The 23182-nt window shown below is 42.5% G+C and overlaps 4 protein-coding genes across 5 annotated transcripts; 3 read left to right on the plus strand and 1 right to left on the minus strand.

The window, feature by feature from the left end:
- Positions 1-207: 207 nt before the first annotated feature.
- On the plus strand, positions 208-11579 carry LOC110977007 (dnaJ homolog subfamily B member 14-like). Of its 2 annotated transcripts, XR_015428374.1 has the most exons (10): positions 208-428; positions 1824-2085; positions 2650-2795; positions 3358-3513; positions 4191-4318; positions 4583-4692; positions 5258-5312; positions 5506-5614; positions 6205-10907; positions 10938-11579. XR_015428374.1 is itself a non-coding variant. In XM_022230801.2 (9 exons), the coding sequence occupies exons 1-9, from the start codon at positions 296-298 to the stop codon at positions 6318-6320; spliced, it is 1215 nt and encodes a 404-aa protein (XP_022086493.1). In that variant the 5' UTR covers positions 208-295; the 3' UTR covers positions 6321-11579. The 2 variants fall into 2 exon arrangements, 1 of the variants encoding a protein (XP_022086493.1); XM_022230801.2 differs by having other exon boundaries at positions 6205-11579.
- A 94-nt stretch (positions 11580-11673) lies between these two features.
- LOC110973778 (protein trapped in endoderm-1-like) lies at positions 11674-13193 on the minus strand. The gene has a single exon (XM_022224871.2). It carries the CDS (start codon positions 13164-13166, stop codon positions 12027-12029), a length of 1140 nt encoding a protein of 379 aa, XP_022080563.2. The 5' UTR covers positions 13167-13193; the 3' UTR covers positions 11674-12026.
- Positions 13194-13689: 496 nt separating this feature from the next.
- Positions 13690-18697, plus strand: LOC110973016 (protein trapped in endoderm-1-like). The gene has a single exon (XM_087149136.1). The coding sequence runs from the start codon at positions 14004-14006 to the stop codon at positions 15135-15137; it is 1134 nt and encodes a 377-aa protein (XP_087005262.1). The 5' UTR covers positions 13690-14003; the 3' UTR covers positions 15138-18697.
- Positions 18698-19063: 366 nt separating this feature from the next.
- LOC147795967 (G protein-coupled receptor moody-like) lies at positions 19064-20830 on the plus strand. The gene has a single exon (XM_087130084.1). The coding sequence runs from the start codon at positions 19180-19182 to the stop codon at positions 20308-20310; it is 1131 nt and encodes a 376-aa protein (XP_086986210.1). The 5' UTR covers positions 19064-19179; the 3' UTR covers positions 20311-20830.
- Positions 20831-23182: the final 2352 nt, after the last annotated feature.

Raw genomic sequence — 23182 nt, forward strand, 5'->3', positions numbered from 1 at the left:
TTTATTTATTACCAACTGCGAATAATTTCCGGTTTTGCAAAAAAATCCAATTTACAAAATGCATTACATCTAAACAAATTAAATAACATAAACACAGGTAACTATATTATATTTTACTAATTTTCAAGAAATGATATTAACTAAACCCTTTTTTTTTCACTGGTAATGCAATAAGAGTACCAGTCATCGTATGGATAGTGCTGTGTGTGTACGATTCATGTGTACATGGTGTACACCACCGATGCATCATCGCACAAATTACATTTCGCGCAATACGTACGTGTACTAAACCATCATGGAAGGCAATAGGGAGGACAGTTTAAAGTGTATCAGAATCGCCGAAAACTGCATTTCGACAGGAGATTATGAAAAGGCCAGAAGGTTCTTGAATAAAGCACAAAGACTGTATCCGTCACAACGAGCAAAAGGTGAGATATTGACTAATTTCCCGTAGGTTATTCATGACGGCCCTGGCCTCGGCCCTAGTAAGAACAGTCGTCAAGCCTGTTCAATTTTTACGTTATCATGAAAGTGAAGGGCGCCACCACACCAGTGCGTTTAATCCTTTCCTGCTTTCTTCTCGTTGGAAAGTGGAAATTGTTGACCAAAAATGCAAATAAAACAACAGTAGAAGAGATAAACATAATCACCGTGGTGGATGACAAATACAGTAAAAAGATAATCGGTGACTTGCGGTGTCGTGTTGTTGGTAGCTACCAACAACACGACACCGCGAGTCATTGATTATCTTTTTACTGTAAAACAACAGTATTACGCTATTTACAATAACTTGTGGTTAAGAGCATCAGATTTGTATTTGGCGGGTAAAGCAGCCATTATGAAGCCGCAGGTTGCGGGTTTGAATCCAGCCTGGGGTCATGGTGCGTCTGCTCATTGGGCAAGGCACTTTGTCACTCATTGCCTCTCTCTCCACCCAGGAGTGATTGGGTACCTGTGAGGGCACACTTTTATTTTAGTTGATTGAGCCGCATTGCGCCGAAATGGTAGCATCAAGCTGTATACTCCCCAGGGAGCTGAGATGGTATTTAGAATGTTTCATGGGCCCAGTGAGCAAGGGTAAATACAAATGGAAAGCACTTTGATCTAAGCTAGTTTAGTAAGGCGTTATATAAAAACTGTTGTTATTATCATTAAATTGCAGAAAAGCCATGCAGATTCTTAATAATGTTAAGTTTCAGGAACTCACTGTGTGATACAACTGACATTTAAAACTTAAAACCCTTTTTTCAATAGATCAATTATTGACTGGAGTCACCTCCACCACATCTTTGTTCAAAGGGACTCGGGAAGTTTCAAAACCTCCTTGCTCACAGGCCTCACTCTACGTAGCAAGATCCAACACATACCCTCTCTCTCCGTTGCATCAAAGCCAGAATTGGTGTCTGCAACGTTCAGATACAGATATGCACTGATCCTCTCTTGTACAGTTGTACAGTGAAAGATATTTGTTCTCTACAGCTAGGGTCATTCAAGTTTCAACTTAACAACAACAAACTACCTAAATGACCATTTGTTCATTATTTATAAAAATGAAGAAATCCATTATCACTTCACAAGGCAAAGCCATGAATTTCAGCAATCATATGTGCAAACTACAATATCTAGAGCAACTGTGAAACATGAGGTTTTCTTGAATCCCCATAGACTTTATACACAGAGTGTGCTGAAGTGGAGTCACGATGCAACATTCTTTGCCACAACATGTTTTCAAGACTCACGGGATTCACATCAGCACCAGGTTCTGTGCACGTGTGTCTCATTACTTTCTGAGCCATGATCGTGTAATTCTTGTTTCCGAGTAGACCTCTTGCAACATCTTGACAGTCATGAAGAAAAGAGTTCCACATCCTCATCAGACTCTGCCGACCAGCCAGACTCCACTGACCAGCCTGACTCGGCTGACCAGCCAGAGTCCAGAGAGCGGCAACACACGTCCGCGGGGAGCACCAACGGGCCATCCCCAAGACAGAGGCACTCGTCAGCATCACGAGAGCCGAAGGCCGCAGAGACCAACGGCGGTGTGAACCGAAACTACACAGATGAACAGCTGAAAGGAGTCAACAGGTGAACCACCCTTACAAATTAGGTCCCCTACCATGCAGCATGCATCGTAACAAGGTGCACTTTGACCTCTTCCTGGTACTTTGGTAAATGGTAACCATAATGGAACCCCAGAATCTGCAGAAAAGGAAGCTTGGTTCTGTTTCAAATATGCCTGTTCATCATCTGATCATTCTTTAATTTAGAGACATTTGTAAAAGTTTCAGGGACTTGATTTCACGCCATTAAAGTTCTAGCAAGATCTTTTTTTCGTAATGTACAAAGAGGAAACAAAATTCCACATTGAGTTTGAAACTTGTCAAGAGTAATGTTTTGTACAACAGAGTCACAAAGTCAGGAAAAACATCAAAGTGCACCAATTTGGAGCTCCACCAAAGAGCAACACACAGCAGGCTCTGGAGTCAGTGTACCCAACTCAGTTTGGAAAAGTTGCTATTGTATCTTCTTGTTTATAAAGTAACGATTTTCAGCCAAAAAAATAGTACAGTGCTTGGGGCCAGTTCATTGTGACTACTGCCGATAAGTGGTTTAAAATGGTTGTCTCGTCACTTTGGTCTCTCCTAACAGAATAAAGAAATGCAAAGACTTCTATGAAATACTAGGAATACCCAAAGATGCCAATGAAGCCGACATCAAAAAGGCCTACAGGAAACTGGCACTCCAATTCCACCCAGACAAAAACCATGCCCCTGGTGCTGGGGAAGCTTTTAAGGGTAGGTAGTGATGTCGTTTTCCCCAGGAATTCCAAAGGGTGGTCGCCTGGGAGTTTGTGAAACAATTTAAAGAGGCTGTGGATGTAACAGGGCCATCACACTGTTTTGTTGAGGTTTTTGCTAGTTGGTGGAATTTCTTGCATCAAGCCCTCCCGGACATACAAGGCTGAGAAGAGTCTTCACTTGTCTGACAATATTTTGTGTGAAATCCCCCCCAGAAAGAAATTGACTGATTGCAATTTTCACACTTCTTGAAATTCAGCAATTTACACAAGTTGTCAGAATTTTTGCAAAAAAAATATGTTCTATGTTGAACGTTCCTTTTGAATTAACTCTGAAATAAACTCTGTGTATAGCTTTGAGAAACAACTGTGGATGGAAGAATAAAATATGTGAAGCACAAAGTTGACAACTGATTTTATAAAAGATTCCGTAGCCCTGTATCAAGCAATCTAATTCCTGTATTAAACAATCTAATTCCTTACCAGCAAAGTTCAAATTCAACTCCACCGTTTTTTTACATTGAATTTTACACCATAAGTTTTCATTTTTTTTCTGACAGCAATTGGAAAAGCATTTTCTGTCCTGAGTGATGCAGAAAAAAGGAAGAGATATGACATGTTCGGGGATGAATCGCCTGAGGTCAGTAATGTGAGACGGCGACGGCATCATCACCATCACCATGGAGGCTTCTATTACGAGACCAGGGGATTTGATGGTAAGAGTCAGGGAACCACACTAAACTCAACAAACGGGGACCATTGTCATAAGTTAGCCAACTACAGATAATACTTGATTAGCAAACACAGGTTACCAGCCCAAAAGTCATGGCTTGGCTGGTGCCACGCAGATTTTTGCATAGTTTATAACTTGCTAAGCATTATTAAGGGCTGAACTTATCGGGGGGGGGGGAAGGCAAATAATGTTGAATGTTTTTGTGTGACCTCATTTACCTTAACTGCCCAGTATCCATCAAATTTCAACAGCAACTTTTGCTAGGTTTTGGCAGGTTTGGTACCATACCTGATGAACTTGTTGAAGTTTGTGAGACTTGGTATCAAAGGCCCCGGGAGATGGTGTTGGATTCTTTCATTGTGTGCAGTGTCTGGCTTGCTGTACCCATTGTTGGACTATGCTTGATTTCATCAGGTTTGGTACTGTTCAGTGCAAGTCATCCTATACTGCATAGACTCATCCATACCATATCACTCAAACTCCAACGGGCTCATTCTGTTGGATTTTATCAGGTTTGGTACAGTAACCTGCATGTACAAGTACATAGACAAGTACATGCACCTGTTGGATTTTGTTTGGTTCAGTATGCTCCCTTGTGCAAGAGCCTAGGGGGTTAGGGGATTCGTGCTCTGGTATTTATTGTGGTGTTTTTGCCAGCAGATGACGATTTTTCCCCGGAGGATCTGTTCAACATGTTCTTTGGGGGTGGGTTCCCACAGGGTGACATTGCCAGACAACGGAGGCACTACCGCACCCACCATCCACGCCAGCACCAATCCCAAGAGGAGGTCAGTTCGTGTATCCCCACCTGCTCTCTGCACTTGCTCGAGGGGGTGCTTTGGAGCTGCATATAGAGAGAGTAGTGCCAATTTCAGACTTTGGCCTGGGACTGAACTTGGACTAAGCCCCTGTTTTAAATCCATTTAGTTGAACAGGCATTCTTTACCTTTGACCCGCCGAGCATCACATAACACTAGACCAACTGAGCTATGTGGCTCTGTGATCTCAGTCTTTGAAAGTGTATATATATTTTTGTCATCTGTTCTGCGTAGGCACGATACACATTTCTTCTTCAGCTTCTGCCGATCTTTATGCTGGTCATCATATCTCTTCTATCCACGGCATTTATTCAAGAGCCTGCATATAGTCTCTCCAGGACAGGGTGAGTAGACTGGCTCTCCTCTCAGCATGAGAAACAATGTCATGTGCAATGAGGCGTTACATTCCAATGCATTGGAGCGCACGTCCACCTAACAAGCTGAAACCCTTAACCCAAAACCCTAGCCCCATTTTGCTAGGAGGTAACCTCATACCTTTAGAATTCTCCACCTGCCGTCAAGTAAATTGTTGGACACTGCCTCAACTCTTCAAATTGTGTCTTACTTGGAGACGTGACCACTGCCTCAATCCTTCAAAATCCTTCGGCATTTCTTGCCAGCATGTTGATGCAGCGTGAGTGATATCCTTGAGCAGTAAAGATTATTTCCAGTGCAATCAAGGTTAATATTTATACATGACTGAGCGCAGGCAAGCAAAAGTTCACCACAAAAAGTAACGCAATACATCCTTCCAAATCAGCCATGCATGGTGGCCGTACAGCCTGACCTCCCTGAAATCCTCTGAAACATCCCAGTTAATTCACGCACAAGAGTTCGCTGTAATCTCACAACAACACCTCTGCATTTTACAGCCCATTGTGGATAATTTACTTTCTTTATCTCTTCCAGATCATTCGTACACGAAAGAACTACTCATGAAAATAAAATTAAGTATTTTGTTAAGGTGAGTCAGTCTGCTAAAAACAACACCTTGTTTAGTTACATTCCTAGCGTTGTATTGTCCAAACAAGAGTGTTTACCTGTTCTTTTTTATCTTGGAACTTCTGTGTGAGTTAAGAATTGCTGTGTGATACAGAGGTACAAATTCCTACGCTTTCGGAATGGTTCAGTTTTTTGTTTTACATTTGCCTTTTCAGAATTCGTTTAACAAGGAGTATTCTGGACGTATACATCTCATTGACAAACGGGTTGAAGAGGACTATGTAGATAATTTACGGAGTAACTGTTACCGAGAAAGATTAAACAGTAAGTGCACAAACCCAAATCATTTTGTCATAATGGCTACTTGTACCTGTTTTTAATTCACTGCTGTATATTGTTTGTCATCTTTGGTTGAAAGTTGGAAATACAAATAACTTTAACACTTGCTGGGTTCTTTTGGGCTGAAAACACGGCTTTTTGAAAAATGCAAGATAAATTGGCCAAGATACATTCCAAATGCCATGGATATGGACTCTTGAAAGTCATTCATACAGTATTTATGGAATACTTCTCACTGCAACCTACAAACAGTTTTGAGGTCCTGGCAATATTTACTGCAATTCAAGCAATGTACAGGTGTCAAGTTGAAGTTCAATGTTCAGTCCATCTCCATAGATTTCCAATTGTGTGTGTATATACAAAACGGTTGGAAAACTCAGAGTGAATGTACATATACCGTCAGAGGCTCAAGGAAGGGTGGACAGTTTCACCGGTCTGTAGTCCCTATAAAAAATAGATTTTCCGATTGTGTTCACATAGCCTCCAGTGCAGACTGGTTAAGCGTTAGTCTCATTATTGTAAAAGAAACAACGAGGGGGTCATTCACTTTGTCATTCTCCTCGTTTATTCTGCAGAGGAAGCAGCGATGCAGCGAGCCCGATATTTCGGCGACAAAAAAATGCACGAGAGAGCCATGCGGATGACTTTGACATCATGCGACAAATATGATGAGTTTAGAAGATTATCTTGAGGTACAAGGCAGTGCCTTTTCCATTTTTTCCCCTTAAATCTGAGTTTTTTTCCCGTAGAAGTCCTCTCGTAGATTAAGCAGACTCTCTAAGACAGTCAGATTATGCCCTGTGATTGCTTTGTGGATGAGCTGCCAGGCATTGCAAAGAATGCCAAGCTGTCTATTATCGTTTGATTGGCCGACGAGCAATCCCCAGATCATGCTACTTGGAGTCTTTGTCATTAGGTTGTTGAGTTGTTGAGTACACTCTTTGTAGAGGATACCAGCATGTCTGGCTGAAGGAGCTAGGGTTTGGATACAGGTGCATCAGATATGCAGCTTTGCTTTGGATCAGCTGATTTTTTTCACTTCTCATGTATGCATTACAAATTTATAAACACTGTACAAAATCCTGTGCAGTTGGAAATTATCTTCTTTTTTTCTGAAGACACTGCCTTTCAGCCAATTTTCAATGATGCGGTTAGAGGAATGTTTTAGAGGGTGAAATTACTGTGAGACATCAGACATTTTCTAAGTCATCATATTATTCATACATGAATAGAACCAGGGGACAATTTTTTATGGGATGTGTTGTCTGGCCTTGATAAATGATAGCTTAAAAATCTGATCATATCTTAGCATTTTTTTGGTCTAGCGTACCCTCTGGTTGTGAATTCTAGGATGCTTTGTTGATATGAGCTCTTGAAAAACATGCCTATCAACACCTGCACACAACCATATAAGGACATCCCCCATCCCTTGTCTCTCAAGAGTGCATTTGCAACTCTTCTGGAAGGATCTGGTTTGTCCTTGGAGGTTCACCAAAGTTTCTGATTTATTGTTGACATTTGCGTCCTCTCTGTCCTACGCAAGGATCTGCACTGATTTGGAGGCATACACTGTATTGGACGTTAAACATAGAAAATCAAGTCTTTTTATACAGTAAAGCTGATGCTAAAATGTAGTTTATCTTTTGTGTAGATACAATGGTTGACATTTTAAGAGGGTTAACCACTTCCTGCTGGGCAGCCTGGTTTGGGGCACCCTGTGTTTATTCATGTGGCCGGGGTCTCCGAAATCAGACAAAGGGAACTTGGCCTTGTAACAAAAGATTGGACTCAGAACAAAAGACCAGGCTGCTGGGAATTACCGACATTTTTTCACTCTCAATAGTGGAGATAATCCAGCCTGGTTTTGAAACAGTATACCACAGTTTGGGGCATTTAGTGGGAGCATATTACCACTGGGGACGAGCCACACAGCACCGCTGCATGCTAATCTGGCCCCTATTGAAAAGAGGTCAGCAGTGCACTGTGCCAGGTTCGTGAACAAAAGAAAGTTATATAACACCGCACAATCTGGGCTCTTTTTACATGGCTGCAGACCTGGCTGAAATACTCAAGTGTCAATAGATTTTGTCTGTCAGACTAGAGTGGCCACCAAACAGTAATTTGTGTGGGTGTAAACGTCCATTAATTGAAATGATGAATTTTTGAAGAATTTTGCAAACTGAAAATCTTGAAGAAGTCCCGATTATATGCACTGCATTTTTCAAACCACCTGGCAGCAAGTGGTTAATAAATTGAATCTAATGACTGATTGCATCCACTAAATCATGTGATCTAGAGTGGGTTTCAACTCCGTAGCAACATGCACTTCAAGTGTTTTGTTTACAAACAATACCGCCAAATTACGATATAGTACCCAGCACATCAGTAGTCCTGTACTCTACCTACGGTCGGCTTTATTTTTGGTAAATGATACGGATAAAACACCTTGCTTTTGGTGGACACCGTGTTTGCTGATATTTAATACCCACTCTAGGTCATGTGACTCAGCGGGCACAACCAGTCTATATCTCCAATGCTTTTAACCAAGTGCATTAAAAACAATGCATTTTAATCTCTCCTAGTTGCTTGTTTTAAATACTTGTTCATGTGCATTGACTGTTTGCAGTAGCATGACAGGTGTTTTGTCCTGTAAGTCCCACATGCACATGTCTTATTCTTTCCATAGCTCTCAACTTGTTAACACTTTGGGAAAAAGGTGCAAAACTTCATGGTACATGTGAAGTCAGCCTTTGGTTTTTAATACACTAAGAAGTGCAAGATGGGTGGTATAGCGCCCTCTTTAAATGCATCTGAGGGCGGGGTCATTCTCTCATCATCAACAAAATAGAGGCACAACCCTTGAATAATGTTGTTCAAACATTCGCCACTCCTTTTAATCATTCATTTTGTCATGGTGACTGTACATTTTCATTACACATGTACATGAACAACACGAGAATGTAACAAGTAACACCAGGCATCAGTATTTTTTGTCTGTCAGTGCAAATACACGTTCAATTTGTAAAAGTTAAGAACAGTTACATTTTCTAGGCTAAGGGGGTTCATAGTACCAGTAGTAGAAACAGATTAGATCTGGAGTGTAACTGGTAACATTTAGCAGGGGGAGGGGGGTTCTTGGAGGCATTCATTCTCCTGAAGGGGGGCATCTCAGTGAGTTTGATCACAGTTAAAACTCTGACCAAGATGGACTATGACCAGATTTTTAACTTCTCTAAATTCTGAGAGGTAGGAGGGAGATACAGGTCTGGGGGGGGGGACATGCCCCCCCCTCCCCCAAGTTATGCCACTGAATTCGACTTTTATACCAGCCCTTTAAGAAGACCATCGGAATGTTGTCAATGGTGAAACTGAAATTGCTAGGAAGACACCTCTTGAAACTTGAGACTTGAAACAGGCTACGTGAACAAGTGTTTCTAACCTGCAACCATTTCGTGAAGCATGTTGTGCATGCTGTTGGTGGTCAGGGACCTGTTTTAGCATGGAAATGATGCCTGGCTAGCCACAAGATACTTTTAACTCCTGGCTTTGTCTGAATGTTGCAGACTTATCAAGCTGACGTAAAAAGAATTGAAGCATGTTGTGATAAGAATGAATAACTGATACGTCTTGATTAATCTAAGTAACCGTGCATTTTTTGTGATTTCTCCATCACCGCGGTCGTGGCCCGTAATTATGACACCAGTGTATATTATTTTACTTTGCGATTTGGTTGACAGTCCTTTTTCGGCTTCATGGGCACTTGCATGGATTACTAGTTATCAGTCGTCTGGCTCCAAATATTTCAGCCATTGTAAAAAAAAAAGGTTACCGGTGATGGGAAACAAGGAAGTAAAATATGTTTTGTGAAGAGCCTTTAGTTACATGAATTTCCAAGAAGTTTCGTCTATGCTGCCACCATATGTGATGGGGAAAAATCGGTCATTCATAGCACTTGACAGACTTTCACTTTCCCAAAGCTGTTGCAAAACAGATGGGCAGGTGGTTGAAGTAGTTCGATGTCTCGTGAGGGAAATAAAAGTCGCTGCAATGGTAACTGGGTCAGCATACCTACATTAGGACCTGCCCAGCTGAGATTACCATCTGCTTACTTTTTTCCAGCCACCTTTCATGATGATCACTTTCCTGAGTACATGTCATTTAAAAACAAATGTGTACCTAAAACGTGATCCCCACACACTTTTCAAATGTAGAGTGTTCAAAGTAGCTGTAAATCCTTCGGGCGAATAAAATATCCCAGGAACAAAATAAGAACAAAAAGGAAGCACACGTGCACATTCCTTCCTACGTGTACTACACAGTGCGCCCGTGCAGTGTATCGACGACATCGCTTTCGGAAATAGTTGTTCGTGACTGGTTCTTTGCTCGTAAACAGAATCGATACCCTGTATCCAAACGACTGAATTATACATTAAACTGCAGGATGTGGGAACAGTATTTTTAGAGTAAAAAGGACGTGCAGGTTTTCGTGATTAAAACATACCCTTAGTATGTAATAGTAATAATGCGCTGTTGTCCATTAAATTAAAAGGATATTGTTACGGTATTTCGAGTACATGTATTAAAGTAAAGCACCAGCTATTCGGGCGTGGGTTTTTATGGCAGGATCATTATGCGAGTTTTCTGGAAAAGGATGGCTTCAACTTTCGTTTCGATTTATGATATTTTTTTCCCCATTTCCCTGAAAAGCACGATTGTATCATATTTAGAAACAAAACGCCATGCTGGTAACTGCGAGTATAAAGCGGAAAACACTCATGAAAATCCCGTGGCGTAATGCAAACGCGTTTGTCGAAACTGGCGGGTCAACCTCAGTAATATTGCACCTTGTGTTTTGTTTGTTTTGGGTTGGATGGTTTGCTCACTCGCTCCGATGAATGGTTACCATGATCCATGGCATTGTCAAACACCTGGTTCATATTCTCGTTCTTGCTAGTCTTTACGGCGCACACAATGGAACAAAAAAACACTACAAGCCTCAAGTCCGCTCATACGCAGCAAGGTATGAGACGGAGAGAACCCCCCCTGCTTTGTGTTGGTCATTGTCTCGCAGGAATCTGGGGAGTTCCTTTCAGACATCTTGGGGGATGTGTTAAGTAACAATAGTCTGGAATGTGTATAGGGATTGGACATGTTGGGGGGGTACCTCTCGGTCTCATTTCTTGCTGGGTATAAGTCCGTTGGTTTACGTCAAAACCGGATAGGGCTGTGCCCTGGCCTCAAGACAGGAGTGGGGCTGTGCCCTGGCCTCGAGACAGGGGTGGAGCTGTGCCCTGGCCTCGAGACAGAGACTTAGGCTTAGATTACCAGATCATGACATTAAAGATGTAAATTCGGTATCAGGAGGGAGTGGTTTATATTCGAGGAAGGGTTAAGCTCACGCCTGGGCGTCAGCCTCTTTTCCTGTTCCGGATTAGCATTGAAGCCACTTCCCATGGCGTCGTGTGTAATTTCAAGCCGCAGCCAAGAAATTCAGATACGGCAAATTATACCTGGAGTTAGCTTGGAACCAAATCTTGCTCTGTCGACCCACCCACACGTATCACTGAACTACTTGTTTACGAATCAAACATGTATAAATGATATACAAATGAACTAATTTTAAACTGTATACATTATGCACGACTATGTGACCGAATTCTCAAAATGAGAAATATGCACAAAATTACTCAGTGCTGGCGCTATTTATCCAGTTCTGAGTCTTAAATGTACATACAATATACATGTACATTTGTCTGTGTAACTCCTGTTTTAATGTATTTGTGAAATCTGTTATTTTGGAATGTACATGTTTAATTTAAGTATAAATGACAACAGGTTTACATTATGATTATTCGTTGTAATATAGAATCATTTCATTTCAATATTTGCCTGTGGCAAGATGTGGATATTTTCCAGGAATAAAGTTGGGGAATTCTTAACCAATGAATAACACTTTTTGTCTGTCCATTTTTAAAGTTACAGTGGATTTGGTGTAAAACATTCGCAGCCCCTCTCAGGAAGAATGCAATTGTGTCCGTACAGGATACTGTTTGAATGTAAGAGGCCCTGTGCGCCGTGAGGAGAACTCAGAATACCAACAACTCACAGTTTGTTACGTGTATAGCAGAAAGGTCGACCTTAGTTGTTAGCAAAATGGCTTTCCCCCCCTAAAACGCACGTTTGTCTCGAATGTCAAGCAAGAGTTGAGGCGTTGCTGTTCAGCAAACCCACTGGCACGTCGGTTGGCAAAAACTATGTTCCCACAAGCCTTGCTGACATTGTGTCATGTCGTGAGAGGACTTTGGGGCGTTCGATTAGCCTGCCAGTATAGCCTTACCCGTCGTCTTCTGTTTGAGTCACCCATGGTAGTCCACACCACTAGGTCGATGTAAACGTATTATGCCACCGTCTCTGTGGAGCATCTGCACCGGACCATGGACCGTAAGACAGGCTTGAAGTGAGGATGCTTAGCCGCGTAAATGAACGGGTTGATACTGCTGCTGAGGAACATTGTCAGAGCTCCGTAAAGCATGTAGCGGTTGCTCTTGGTAACCACCATAATGGCGATAGGAGTGAAGCAAACCAAGAATGTTAACACCACGACGAAGAGGTTCTTGGTGATAGTTAACTGGTCCTTCTTGATGCGGCTGAGATGACGTGAGCTCCCGGTGTTTTGAGAAGATGCAACTGATTTCACAAAACCTCCAGCGTGACGGTTGTCATCGATGTCTAACTTTGAAGTGGACGAGTAGTCGGCTTTTAGCGTTGACACTTGCTGACTCACGCCTTTTTGGCGGCGTTTACTGAAATGCTGTTTCATGTATCGCCAGATCAAGACGTACGAAACGACGATAACCACGAGCGGTAACGGATACAAGACCCAGAACTGTACCTTATCGTAGGCATCGGCCATGGGATGAGTGTCAACATCGCTGCAGGTTCGGCTCTCAGGATCAAAGCCGAGGTCGCCGACTCCAAAAACTGGGGGCATGACGATAGCACATACAGGGACGAGCCAGGAGCCCAAGACCATCAGGGTGATCTTCTTGGGTGTGTACAGCCACTGAAAGGTCTCCCTGGACCTTGTGATCAGAATGTATCGGTTCAGGGCGATGCTAGCGAGTGTGTACAGGCTACAGCCCACGGCTGTAAACACGGCACCAGCCGCTATTACACACGGGACGTCAGACTGCAGCAGATATCCCGGTGTCGTACTTGCCATTCCCAGCACGCTCCAGAGAAAAGCAAAACTGGATAGGCAATCAGTCACGCTGAGATTGACCACGAACACATTGGTGACGGTCTGGAGTTTCTTGGTCCGAGCTACGGCAACCAACACCATGCTGTTACCGGCGATTGCTAAGACTATCAGGATGGAAAAACCGACAGAAAAGAAGATGAACTCTGGGTTAGTATACAACGCCTCAGCTGATGGAAGAAAAGTTGAGTTTGGTGACGGAGTAGAGTTTGGTAGAACACTTGGGTTTGCCAAAGGAGTTGACTCTGGCTGAAGAGGAGAGTTGATTGGAAGCTTCATGGTCCCTCTGCTGATTCTTCGGTTGTTGGTGCGTTGCGTGTTCTACTCTAATCCTCAAGACTCCGAGACCAAAGCAAGGCTAAGTCCAAGGCCAAGTCCAGAACTTCAAAGCGTTACTCACCCTTGTATTTGCTTCCAGCCACAGGACAACAGTGAGATTAAAGGACGACCATTCACTTTGAAGACGCGGATTTCAGAAAGGAAAAACTAGTAATTAATACCAAACATCATGCGGTACTTTGGCAAATCCGTTCAGTGACATACTGATTCAGGAATAGGATGGATAAACTGACAGAAAAGATAACCTCCGAGTAGGTGAACAAGTCTTTGGCTGACACAAGTATTAGAAATACAGCTCTCAAAAATTGATTTCATAGCTGCTTGGTCTTTAAGTCACTTTTTGTCTCATTGAACTGGTGTGTGAATCAAGGAACGCTGTAATTTATACTGCTTGGTTACCCCCATTGTTCAAACAGCCCTGGATCCTTCAAAGGAATGATACGAAAATCAATTTGATTTATAACTCTCGCTTTTATCTCCAAACAATTTGAACCAAAGTTCAGCCCATGTCCACACCTTTAATATGAAATGCTTTTGTCTTGGCAAGATTTATCTCCTTTAGTCTTTCGAAACCCTGAAACGTAATTAATACCTCGGAGCCTTTCTGTTTGAACCATAGAAGCTGTGGGAAATTTATAAGAAGTTGAAAGTGAAACGGCCGTGTAGAACATTGTATTTCTTATTTCCTTGAATGTGATAACAAAGAAACCGTAACCAACAGATGGAGCAAAGTTACCAGACAAGTAGGCAGATTGACCTTACGCACACTTCAGCTTCATGATGGATAACAGGACAAATGCAACGGTTCCTACTTTGGCCGATTTTTTTAACTCATCCGTTAACGGAACAGTCTTGCGCCTCTTGAACTCATCACTTCCCCTATCTACAGGGTCGCTCTACTCTTACCCCGAGTTGGTTCTCTGCGCTGTTGGGTTCTCCATCTTGATTGTCGTGACACTCGGCGGTAACAGCCTGGTGTTGGTTGCCGTAGCCCGTACCAAGAAACTCCAAACCGCCACCAACGTGTTCGTGGTCAACTTGAGCGTGTCTGACTGCCTGTCGTGCCTGGCTTTTGTATGGAGCGTGCCGGCTATGGTTAGTACGACGCCTGGCTACCCGTTGCAGACTGCAGTTCCCTGCATAGTCACGGCTGCTCTCGTTTTTATCACAGTGTCTTGCAGCCTGAACAGCCTGGCAAATATCGCTTTGAATCGGTGCTTATTGATCACCAGGCCCAAGGAGACCTACCAATGGCTGTACACCCCCAAGAAGATTGCCCTGATGGTCTTGATTGCTTGGCTTGTGCCGTTTAGCGCCGTAGTGGTGCCCCCGCTCTACGGAGTTGGCGACATCGGCTTCGATCCAGAAAGCCGAACCTGCACCGACATCGACACTCACACCAAAGCTGCAATCTACGACAAGATTCAGTTTGGAGTCTTCTTTCCATTTCCCTGCATCGTGATCATTGTTTCCTACATCTTGATCTGGCGACATATCAAGAAACACTTCAAGAAGCGCAGGCAAAACGCGAGCGGGCACATGCAGTCCTCCACGGTCGTGCCATCAGCGCAGTCGTCTGCCTCCATGCGTGATGTTGATGGCGGCATCCCAAAAGGGACGCGCACCCTGCAGGGGTCGCTCCGACGCGTCGAGAGTCGCCACACGCTGAGACGCACCAAGCATGACCAGCTGGCTATCACCAAGAACCTCTTCGTGGTGGTGTTCGCTTTCATCGTTTGCTTCATGCCCCTCGCCATCATGGTGGTCACTAAGAACAACCGCTACCAGCTGTACGGAGGTTTGGCCTTGTTCCTCAACGGCTGTATTAACCCTCTCATCTATGCTGCCAAACATCCACACCTCGGCCCAGTGTTGAGAGCCATGATACGCTGTCGGTGTTCCTCAGAATAACACATCTACTCCTCATGAGGTTCCCTCGATCCAAGGAAACTCGACCCTTCAAATCTACGCCTACCTTTAATAACAATATATCTGTGAAAAACCTTTCAGAAAAGAGTATACCTTTGAACTTTCTGAGGGCTTTCTCTGATTAAGGGTCGATTCCGAAACTAGCAGCATAATTTTATTGCCATCTCTCACTTCGTTAAAGTTGTTTTAACTGCAGTTTTGCTTATGCCGTTCAATGAAATCTTTGGAAAGTGAAAATACATTTAATGGTTGCTTGTGCCATACGCGTAAGGCAGGGTGCGCTCATGTAAAGCAAACGATCCACCCAAATGTTTTTATTAGATATTTCGTTTGAGTGACAGTCGTAAAATATTAAATGAGTATCGTAACACCGAATCGTTTGAGAATCGTCCCTTTTGTCCCAAGTTCCAAATGAAATTGCTCACTGTTTTGTCTTACTTCTTGCAAACATCCATTGCTGGTCAAACCCCAAACTTGAGTATTCAATTTGTAAATGCTGTCCTCGGTATGACGGTATAACTTTCATTCCAAAACATTTCTTGTTTGGGAAATGAAAAGACTTTCCGAACGTATCGGATCAATGTGAAGGTATACTTATGCGATTATAACAATTCTTGAGAAGGCAGAAGAAATTTTGTACTGGTCGACATTGACTTTTTAGAGACCTCCAGTTCTTTGAAGTTGCAAATAATGTAATAGTATGTCCCAGAGTCTGAATTGTTGGCTCAAAACTAGCCTGAAGATTCAAAAACTAGCCAAGGAAACACTTAAAAGAAGAAAACAGACTTGGCACTTGTCCAAAACCTTCACTATTTGTACATTAATCGTGTCCAGGTACCAGTATTGCATTTGAATCTGATTCTATTATTCAGTTTTCTGTAAAATTAACAGTTTTATGTTTATTGAAGTGTAAAGATACAAGGGTAGTTGGATGCGAAAGTGATGCTTCATAAAAGCACTTTCCTCCTGCCAGTGAGAAATATGCTATTAATCGAATTACTTTACAGTATAGGGGATGCGATAGTGGATATTCATTAGCGTTTATGTGTACTGAGCTTAATTTGACTCAGTGGGAGAAGTTTACTTAATTTAAATGTGCATTGCATTCTCTTGATACCTGTGTGTCGCTCCATAACTCATCAATATTGGTTACTGAAGATATCATTTGTTCAGATTGTGGTTCAGGTTGCACCTTTAAACTAACAAGTTGAGTTGAAAGGTTCAGTGTCAGTCAAAGACACAGTCTTACTGTGACATCTAACCTTAGCAATCGGGAATGAGGGAGTGATTGTGGCATATCTTATGTAACAGAAGACTAAAGGGAGAGAGCATGGTCTTTGTTCCTTTATAGTGTGCATTCTTTAAATGGTACTGAGCGCACTCAACCGTGACAGTATGAGAGGCTTTGCCAAGGAATGAACCTTGCCGGTAATGTGTTCAGATGGCTTCCTGTGATCTGGTCGCGAGTTTGGTGTTTCTTGTAGACAAGCTGTGACATATAGACGAGATGAACAACGTCAATTAGTTTAATTAAGGTACGTAGATTATAGTTACATGTTACGTTATACTTCTATACAAGTATTAGTTTTCACATTGCACTTGAGTGACCTAAATTAATGTATAAACACGTCTTATTGCAGACTAATTGCAACAAACAGCTGTGAATTGGGCTTTGCTTCATAAAGGTGGAACATCTCTGTTCCGCTGGAGAAAATTAGGCCTAGTTTAATATCTAACTCATCATCATGATCAGTGAACGTGGGCCGCTCTGAGTGGCTATAACCAACTGAAGGCCGGCACGTCTGTCGATTACTACCTGTCGCCTGTCAAAGACCAATGGTCAATGATGTGTTTATCGATTCCAGAGCGGATTAGACGGGTCCATGTCAATATAGGTCGTCCAGGGCGCCTTTGCCACATGTGGTCGGGCCGATAACCGTCGGCGGCTCTAACTGACTGGCGGACCGCACGATGGGCTGGAGTACGCGGGTACATACGAGATGGGTTAATTATCAATGTATAAGTATATGGCCTTTTCTTGTAGACAAATCACTTAAAACTGTTCACAAGAGGTTTCTTTTGGCCAGAATTTTTGTCTCATGGCCTACGCTTAAGGTGAAATTTAAGAGACTAAATGCATCTTTTAGCAAACGCAAAGGCAAGCAATTGCACGTGAAACAGACAACTGAAAGTGCTATTAAGCGGTCCCTTTGCTCGAAAACACCTGCTACGTCCCCAACTATCTGTCAGCTCCTCCCAACCCAGCCTCATCAAGAAGGACGAACTTGCCGTCACCAAGAACCTCTTAGTTGTTGTCTTGGCCTTCGTTGTTTACTTCAAGCCTCTCGCTATCATGATGGCTACGGACAGTGTTCGTTACCATCTTTACGGTGTATTTTTCCTATTTGACAGCGGCGGAGTAAATCCAGTCACCTGTGCCACCAAGCATCCACACTTTGGGCCTGTGTTGCAAGCCGTGATCCGATGCAGAGGTTCCAACGACTAAACGGCCCGAGTCATATTCTCCGTAAGGTCCAACAAATCAGAATTTACTTTTCAGCTGTGATTTCTGCTTTTAATGCAAGCTATCTAAAAACTTTCATCCAATCTCAATCGCTAAAGAGAAAGAGATCAACAATAAACACCAGCAAGAGAGACTACAAATCTTGTAACCAAGTCATGATAACGTGGTTTCAGTTCAATATCTCGCTTCGCTGTGTATGATTTGAATGCATTGTAAAACCAACTACTTCAATACAAGGTACGTTCCTTGGGGTGAAGATGTGAGTCTTCAGATAAAATCAGGTGGAAAACCTTTAACTTGACATTATGTGAAATGCAGGCATCACCAGTTCACTGTTATTTATTTTTAGAATAGTCAGCATGCTATCAAAGACATCAAACTTTACCAATCGGGACTGAGGGAGTAATAGAAGCATATCTTACGCAACAGAAGACTAAAGGGAGAGAGCATGGTCTTCATTCATTTATACTGTGCTTTCTTTAAATGATGCTGTAAGAGGAATGATCTTAGTCGATCACCCCGGCAATAAATTGTTCAGATGTCTTCCTGCGATCTGGAAGCAAGTTTACGTGTGTCGTAATGTGTCATGTGCTGTAACGACCTGTAGATAGGAGATAGGTATGGCTTATTAAAGTACCCGTATATGCATGTTAGTATTACTTTTGATAGTACACATTAGTGAGCGAAACTCAACGTTTAAGCACGTCTATTACGGATTAATTAGTACAATTAGCTATGGAGACGGACTTGCTTGCTTTTAGAAAGCTGGGATCATCTATGCTCCCCTGTAGCAAATTGAAAATACTTCAGCTCCCCCCAAAACACACAGATATCGCAAACAGGTAGAGAGGGCGGATTCTGCTCCCACTGCTGTCTTAGAGTTAATGCAAATTATGCAAAAGAGCTTATAGCAGTCCTATATCACCCTGAAAGTATCAGGGGAAAAAAGCTTATAACAGTCCCATATCACCCTGCAAGTATCAGGGGAAAAAAGCTTATAACAGTCCCATATCACCCTGCAAGTATCAGGGGAAAAAAGCTTATAGCAGTCCCATATCACCCTGCAAGTATCAGGGGAAAAAAGCTTATAGCAGTCCCATATCACCCTGCAAGTATCAGGGGAAAAAAGCTTATAGCAGTCCCATATCACCCTGCAAGTATCAGGGGAAAAAAGCTTATAACAGTCCCATATCACCCTGCAAGTATCAGAAAAATAATTCCATTCCCAGCGCACATTCCTGATACATGTATTCCTCGATTCACCATAGTTTAAGTAACCGCAGTAATTTGAATCAGGATCCAATGTATTTAGCCTTTTTCCTGTTATCCATTTGCGTTCAAATTTTCCGAAAATAAAGCAGATCAAATGGCGGGTAGCGCTTTATAATGCCTCCACATCAGCTTGAATTGGACTCTGCAGTTGTGTAATGTGGATAGGAGCAGAACACTTGATTGTTCAAGCAAAGCGGTCTAACAAACACAGAATCAGTAGACAAGACCATGCAGTTCCCGATCAACTCTACTCTTAACCCAGACTCAACTCCTTTGGCAAACCCAAGTGTTCTGTCGAACTCAACTATGTCACCCAACTCAACTCTTTTTCCATCAGCTGAGGCTTTGCACTCCTATCCCGAATTCATCTTTTTGTCTGTCAGTTTTTCCATCCTGATAGTCTTAGCAATCTCCAGTAACAGCTTGGTGTTGGTTGCCGTGGCCCGGACCAAGAAACTCCAGAACGTCACCAATGTGTTCATCGTTAACCTGAGTGTGTCTGATTGCCTGTCATCTCTCGCATTCATATGGAGCATACCGTGCATGGTGAGCACAACGCCGGGGTATCCGTTGCAGTCAGACATTCTGTGTGCGATATGGGGTGCTATTCTTTATGAAGGTTTTGGCTGTAGTGCGTACAACCTTGCAAACATCGCCTTGAACCGATACATTCTGATCACCAGGCCTAAGGAGACTTACCAGTGGCTGTATACACCCAAGAAGATCGCCCTGATGGTCTCGGGCTCCTGGCTCGTCCCTCTGTGCGCCATCGTCATACCTCCATTATGTGATATCGGTGATCTTGGCTTTGACCCCAAGTGTCGTGTCTGCTCTGGTATTGCAATTCATCCCTCCAACACCGAATATGACATCATTATGATGGCCGTGTGGTTCCCGGTACCGTGTGTCATCATTGTCGCGTCGTACCTCCTTATTTGGCGACATGTCAGACGACATTTCAAGAATCGTCGACAATATAACATCTGTCTTCAACCCTCTTCCGACAAGTCCGGCTTGTCTTCTTCAACACCAAATACGAACAGTGATGACATGGAAGCTGGTGGCACTCAAATCCCTGGTGTGCCCCTCCAACCAACTGTCAGCTCCTCCCAACACAACCTCATCAAGAAGGACGAACTCGCCATCACTAAGAACTTCTTCGTTGTCGTCTTGGCCTTTGCTGTTTGCTTTTTGCCCTATGCCATGATGATGGCCACGAACAGAGTTCGCTACCATCTTTACGGTGCCCTTTTCCTGTTTGCCAGCGGCGGAGTAAATTTAGTAATCTATGCCGCCAAGCATCCACACTTCGGGCCCGTGTTACGAGCTATGATCCGATGCAGAGGTTCCAACGACTAAATGGAGCTGTAGCCTGAATCACATCCACAGTTAAATCCAACAAATATGATTTATTTTTGATTTCTTTTCTAATGCAACTCATCTAAAACTCTTGCGAAGTTCCATCACCTATCAATCACAAACATGAAACAGATTAACGATCAAACAGCTTCGAGACAGTCTGCAAATCTTGAGACCATCCATGATAACGTCGTTTCGTTTCAATATGTCACTTTCCTGTGCACAGTTTGAATGCATTGTACATGTAAAGAGATTACGTCAACACAAGGTATGTCCCTTGGTGTGAAGATGTGGGTCTTCAGAATAAGATAAAATGGAGAACTTTTAACCTGGCATTGTGTGAGGTGCAAGCATCACCCAACTCACAGTCCAGTTCACTGTTATTTATCTTTAGAATGGGCAGAACGCGATCAAAGTCTGAAGATTAATTTTATTCGGTGATATTGCATTTGAGAATAGCTCTATGATTCAGTTTTCTGCAACAATAATATATAAAGTCTTGAGTTTGTTTAAACGTAAAGGTAACAACGTTAGTTGGTCCGGTTGTGTACAGTGTTACATGTTAGCGAATAATGGCAATTTATATAGCGCTGTGTTGATTGCCCCATTAATTTGAAAGACATTGCCTATTATTGTGATGACCACCAAGCACGGTTTGCCAAGTATGACTTGAAGGTAAGATTTATATCGAAGGGAACCAGGAAACTTCCAACTCAGCCTTCGCTCAGCTGGCACATTTACGTTGATGTCCAAGGCAAGCAGATGCACGTGCACCAGCGAATTGGAAGTGTTATTAAGCGACCCTTTTATTCGAACCCGGAATTCTTTAAAACGCATCGTTTAGGGCTTATCTTTAAAATTCACATGGAAACTTTGTAATTTTACATTGTGTGAAGTAGAAACATTACCAAATCAAAATCTGTGCTATGATGTGCATATTTCTTGTGGAAAATCCACTGTAATTAAACTGGGTATCAGATCTTTTGCGCAACACGTTTTTCTTAAACCCTCGAAAGCAATGTTCACAAGTGGGTTTTAATGTTAGGCAAAATATTCGACTGGCGGCCTGGATCCGAGTCGAAATTGAAAAGGTAAATTGTTCTTTTAAGCCCCAAATAAACTCATAATATAGTTGTGCTGGTTATACAGAAGTAGAATCCGTGTTTTCGAGGACACTTCTCCAGACGGAATTTACGTTCACTTATTGGTGTGTGATAACATTTCAGCATCTGCATAATGGATTTATTTGAAAGAAATTGCAATTTATTCTTGTTTTTGAAATGACTACCCACCATAGTTTGCCAAATAAGACATACAAAAGTAAGGTTTAGCTATATTGAAGGGAACCAACTGTGTGCTAGCTCGCAAATCTACGATGACACCCAACATAAGCATACACACTGATAACATAAGCAGATTAACCAAACCAGCGAACTGAAAGTGCTAATAAGCCACCCTTTTGTTCGAACACGGATTCACCAGTGTGACTTGTTTTGGTCTTACTTGTAAAAAAGTTGAGATTATTGTGAAAGACAAAACTAGCAACAAAGCCACTACCGATTCCCAAGATAAATTATGATGACTTGCTTAATATCAATCCTCCAAATCCAGTCAGAAGTAAATCGAAAGTCAATTCAAATGTCCTTGGACAAGTTTTGCAATAGGATGAACAATAACAAGGAAATATTTGGTTGGTGGATTGGGTCAACTTTCACTTGTACGAAATGTTGAACGGAAGTTTGAATTTTTTAAATGTACCCATTGGTGTTCTCGTATTCCAGGGACGATTCAGACGTCTGTTCTTTGGCCAGGCCTGTATGGTAACAAACTTGCGAGTTAGCACATTTCGACATTACCTTTTTATTGCTAAAGAAATCTGTTTCGATTTTGTTTGTATTTTGTTACTTCATCTATCTCAATGCAAATTATGGAGAGGAGCTTTGACAGTCCCATATTACTTGAAAGTACAATGAAAATAGCCTAAGTACATGCGCATACTGAGATAACTGCTCGATCCAGGAAGGGAACTAACCGCAGTAACGTTAATCAGAATACTTGGTCCGGTTAGATTTAAATGTTAATATCATCAAACAACTGTTAACAGCAACTGTTCTGAATTTCATTCTACTGTTTTCCTGTTATGTCAATGTTTTTTAAATTTCTCGGAACTACAAGTAGATCAAAGGGCGGGTAGCGCTTAAAATGACTCAACTTGAACTATAATTAGACTCATTGTGTAGAAGACTGGAATTGAATACTTCAACTTCGAAATGCTCTATCAATCAGTTGACTATCAGTTGACCAACCATGGAGCTCCAAATCAACTCTACTCTTCAGCCAGACTCAACTCCCTCGTCAAACTCACCTATTTTGCTGAAGTCCACTCTGGCCTTGTACTCCTATCCTGAGTTCATCTTCCTTTCAGTCGGTTATTCCATCCTGATAGTCCTAGCAATCGCTGGTAACAGCATGGTGTTGGTTGCCGTGGCCCGGACCAAGAAACTCCAGACCGACACCAATTTGTTCGTGGTCAATCTCAGCGTGTCTGATTGTCTGTCATACCTGGCGTTCATATGGAGCATACCGGGCATGGTGAGCACCACGCCGGGCTATCCGTTGCTGCACTAGTAAGCAGGAGGTCGTGGGTTCGAGTCCCACCCGAGTAAGCTTGTGAGGTTTTTTTCGCAAGCTCTCGGACAAGCACTGAGCATACAGTGCTTATTAATATACGTTGGGTAAGGGCAAAACCTGTTATATAAAATTAAATCATTGATTAACAAAACAGGATGAGTGAGTTACAGGTATTAAACAGCAATCCCTAGTCAATCAATTGCTGACGCGCTGCGCTTAGAGATCATTAAGTCTGTGCTGG

This window comes from Acanthaster planci, linkage group LG19 (genome assembly GCF_054643075.1).
Source record: "Acanthaster planci isolate LZ-2023a linkage group LG19, COTS_SCS, whole genome shotgun sequence".
NCBI classification, from domain to species: Eukaryota; Metazoa; Echinodermata; class Asteroidea; order Valvatida; family Acanthasteridae; genus Acanthaster; species Acanthaster planci.

Coding starts and splice junctions, on each gene's coding strand:
- LOC110977007 (XM_022230801.2), top strand. CDS start 296: ATGGAAGGCAATAGGGAGGACAGTTTAAAGTGTATCAGAATCGCCGAA. Junction 429..1,823: donor TCCGTCACAACGAGCAAAAG/GTGAGATATTGA, acceptor GTTTCCGAGTAG/ACCTCTTGCAACATCTTGAC. Junction 4,319..4,582: donor AGCACCAATCCCAAGAGGAG/GTCAGTTCGTGT, acceptor TGTTCTGCGTAG/GCACGATACACATTTCTTCT.
- LOC110973778 (XM_022224871.2), bottom strand. CDS start 13,166: ATGAAGCTTCCAATCAACTCTCCTCTTCAGCCAGAGTCAACTCCTTTG.
- LOC110973016 (XM_087149136.1), top strand. CDS start 14,004: ATGATGGATAACAGGACAAATGCAACGGTTCCTACTTTGGCCGATTTT.
- LOC147795967 (XM_087130084.1), top strand. CDS start 19,180: ATGCAGTTCCCGATCAACTCTACTCTTAACCCAGACTCAACTCCTTTG.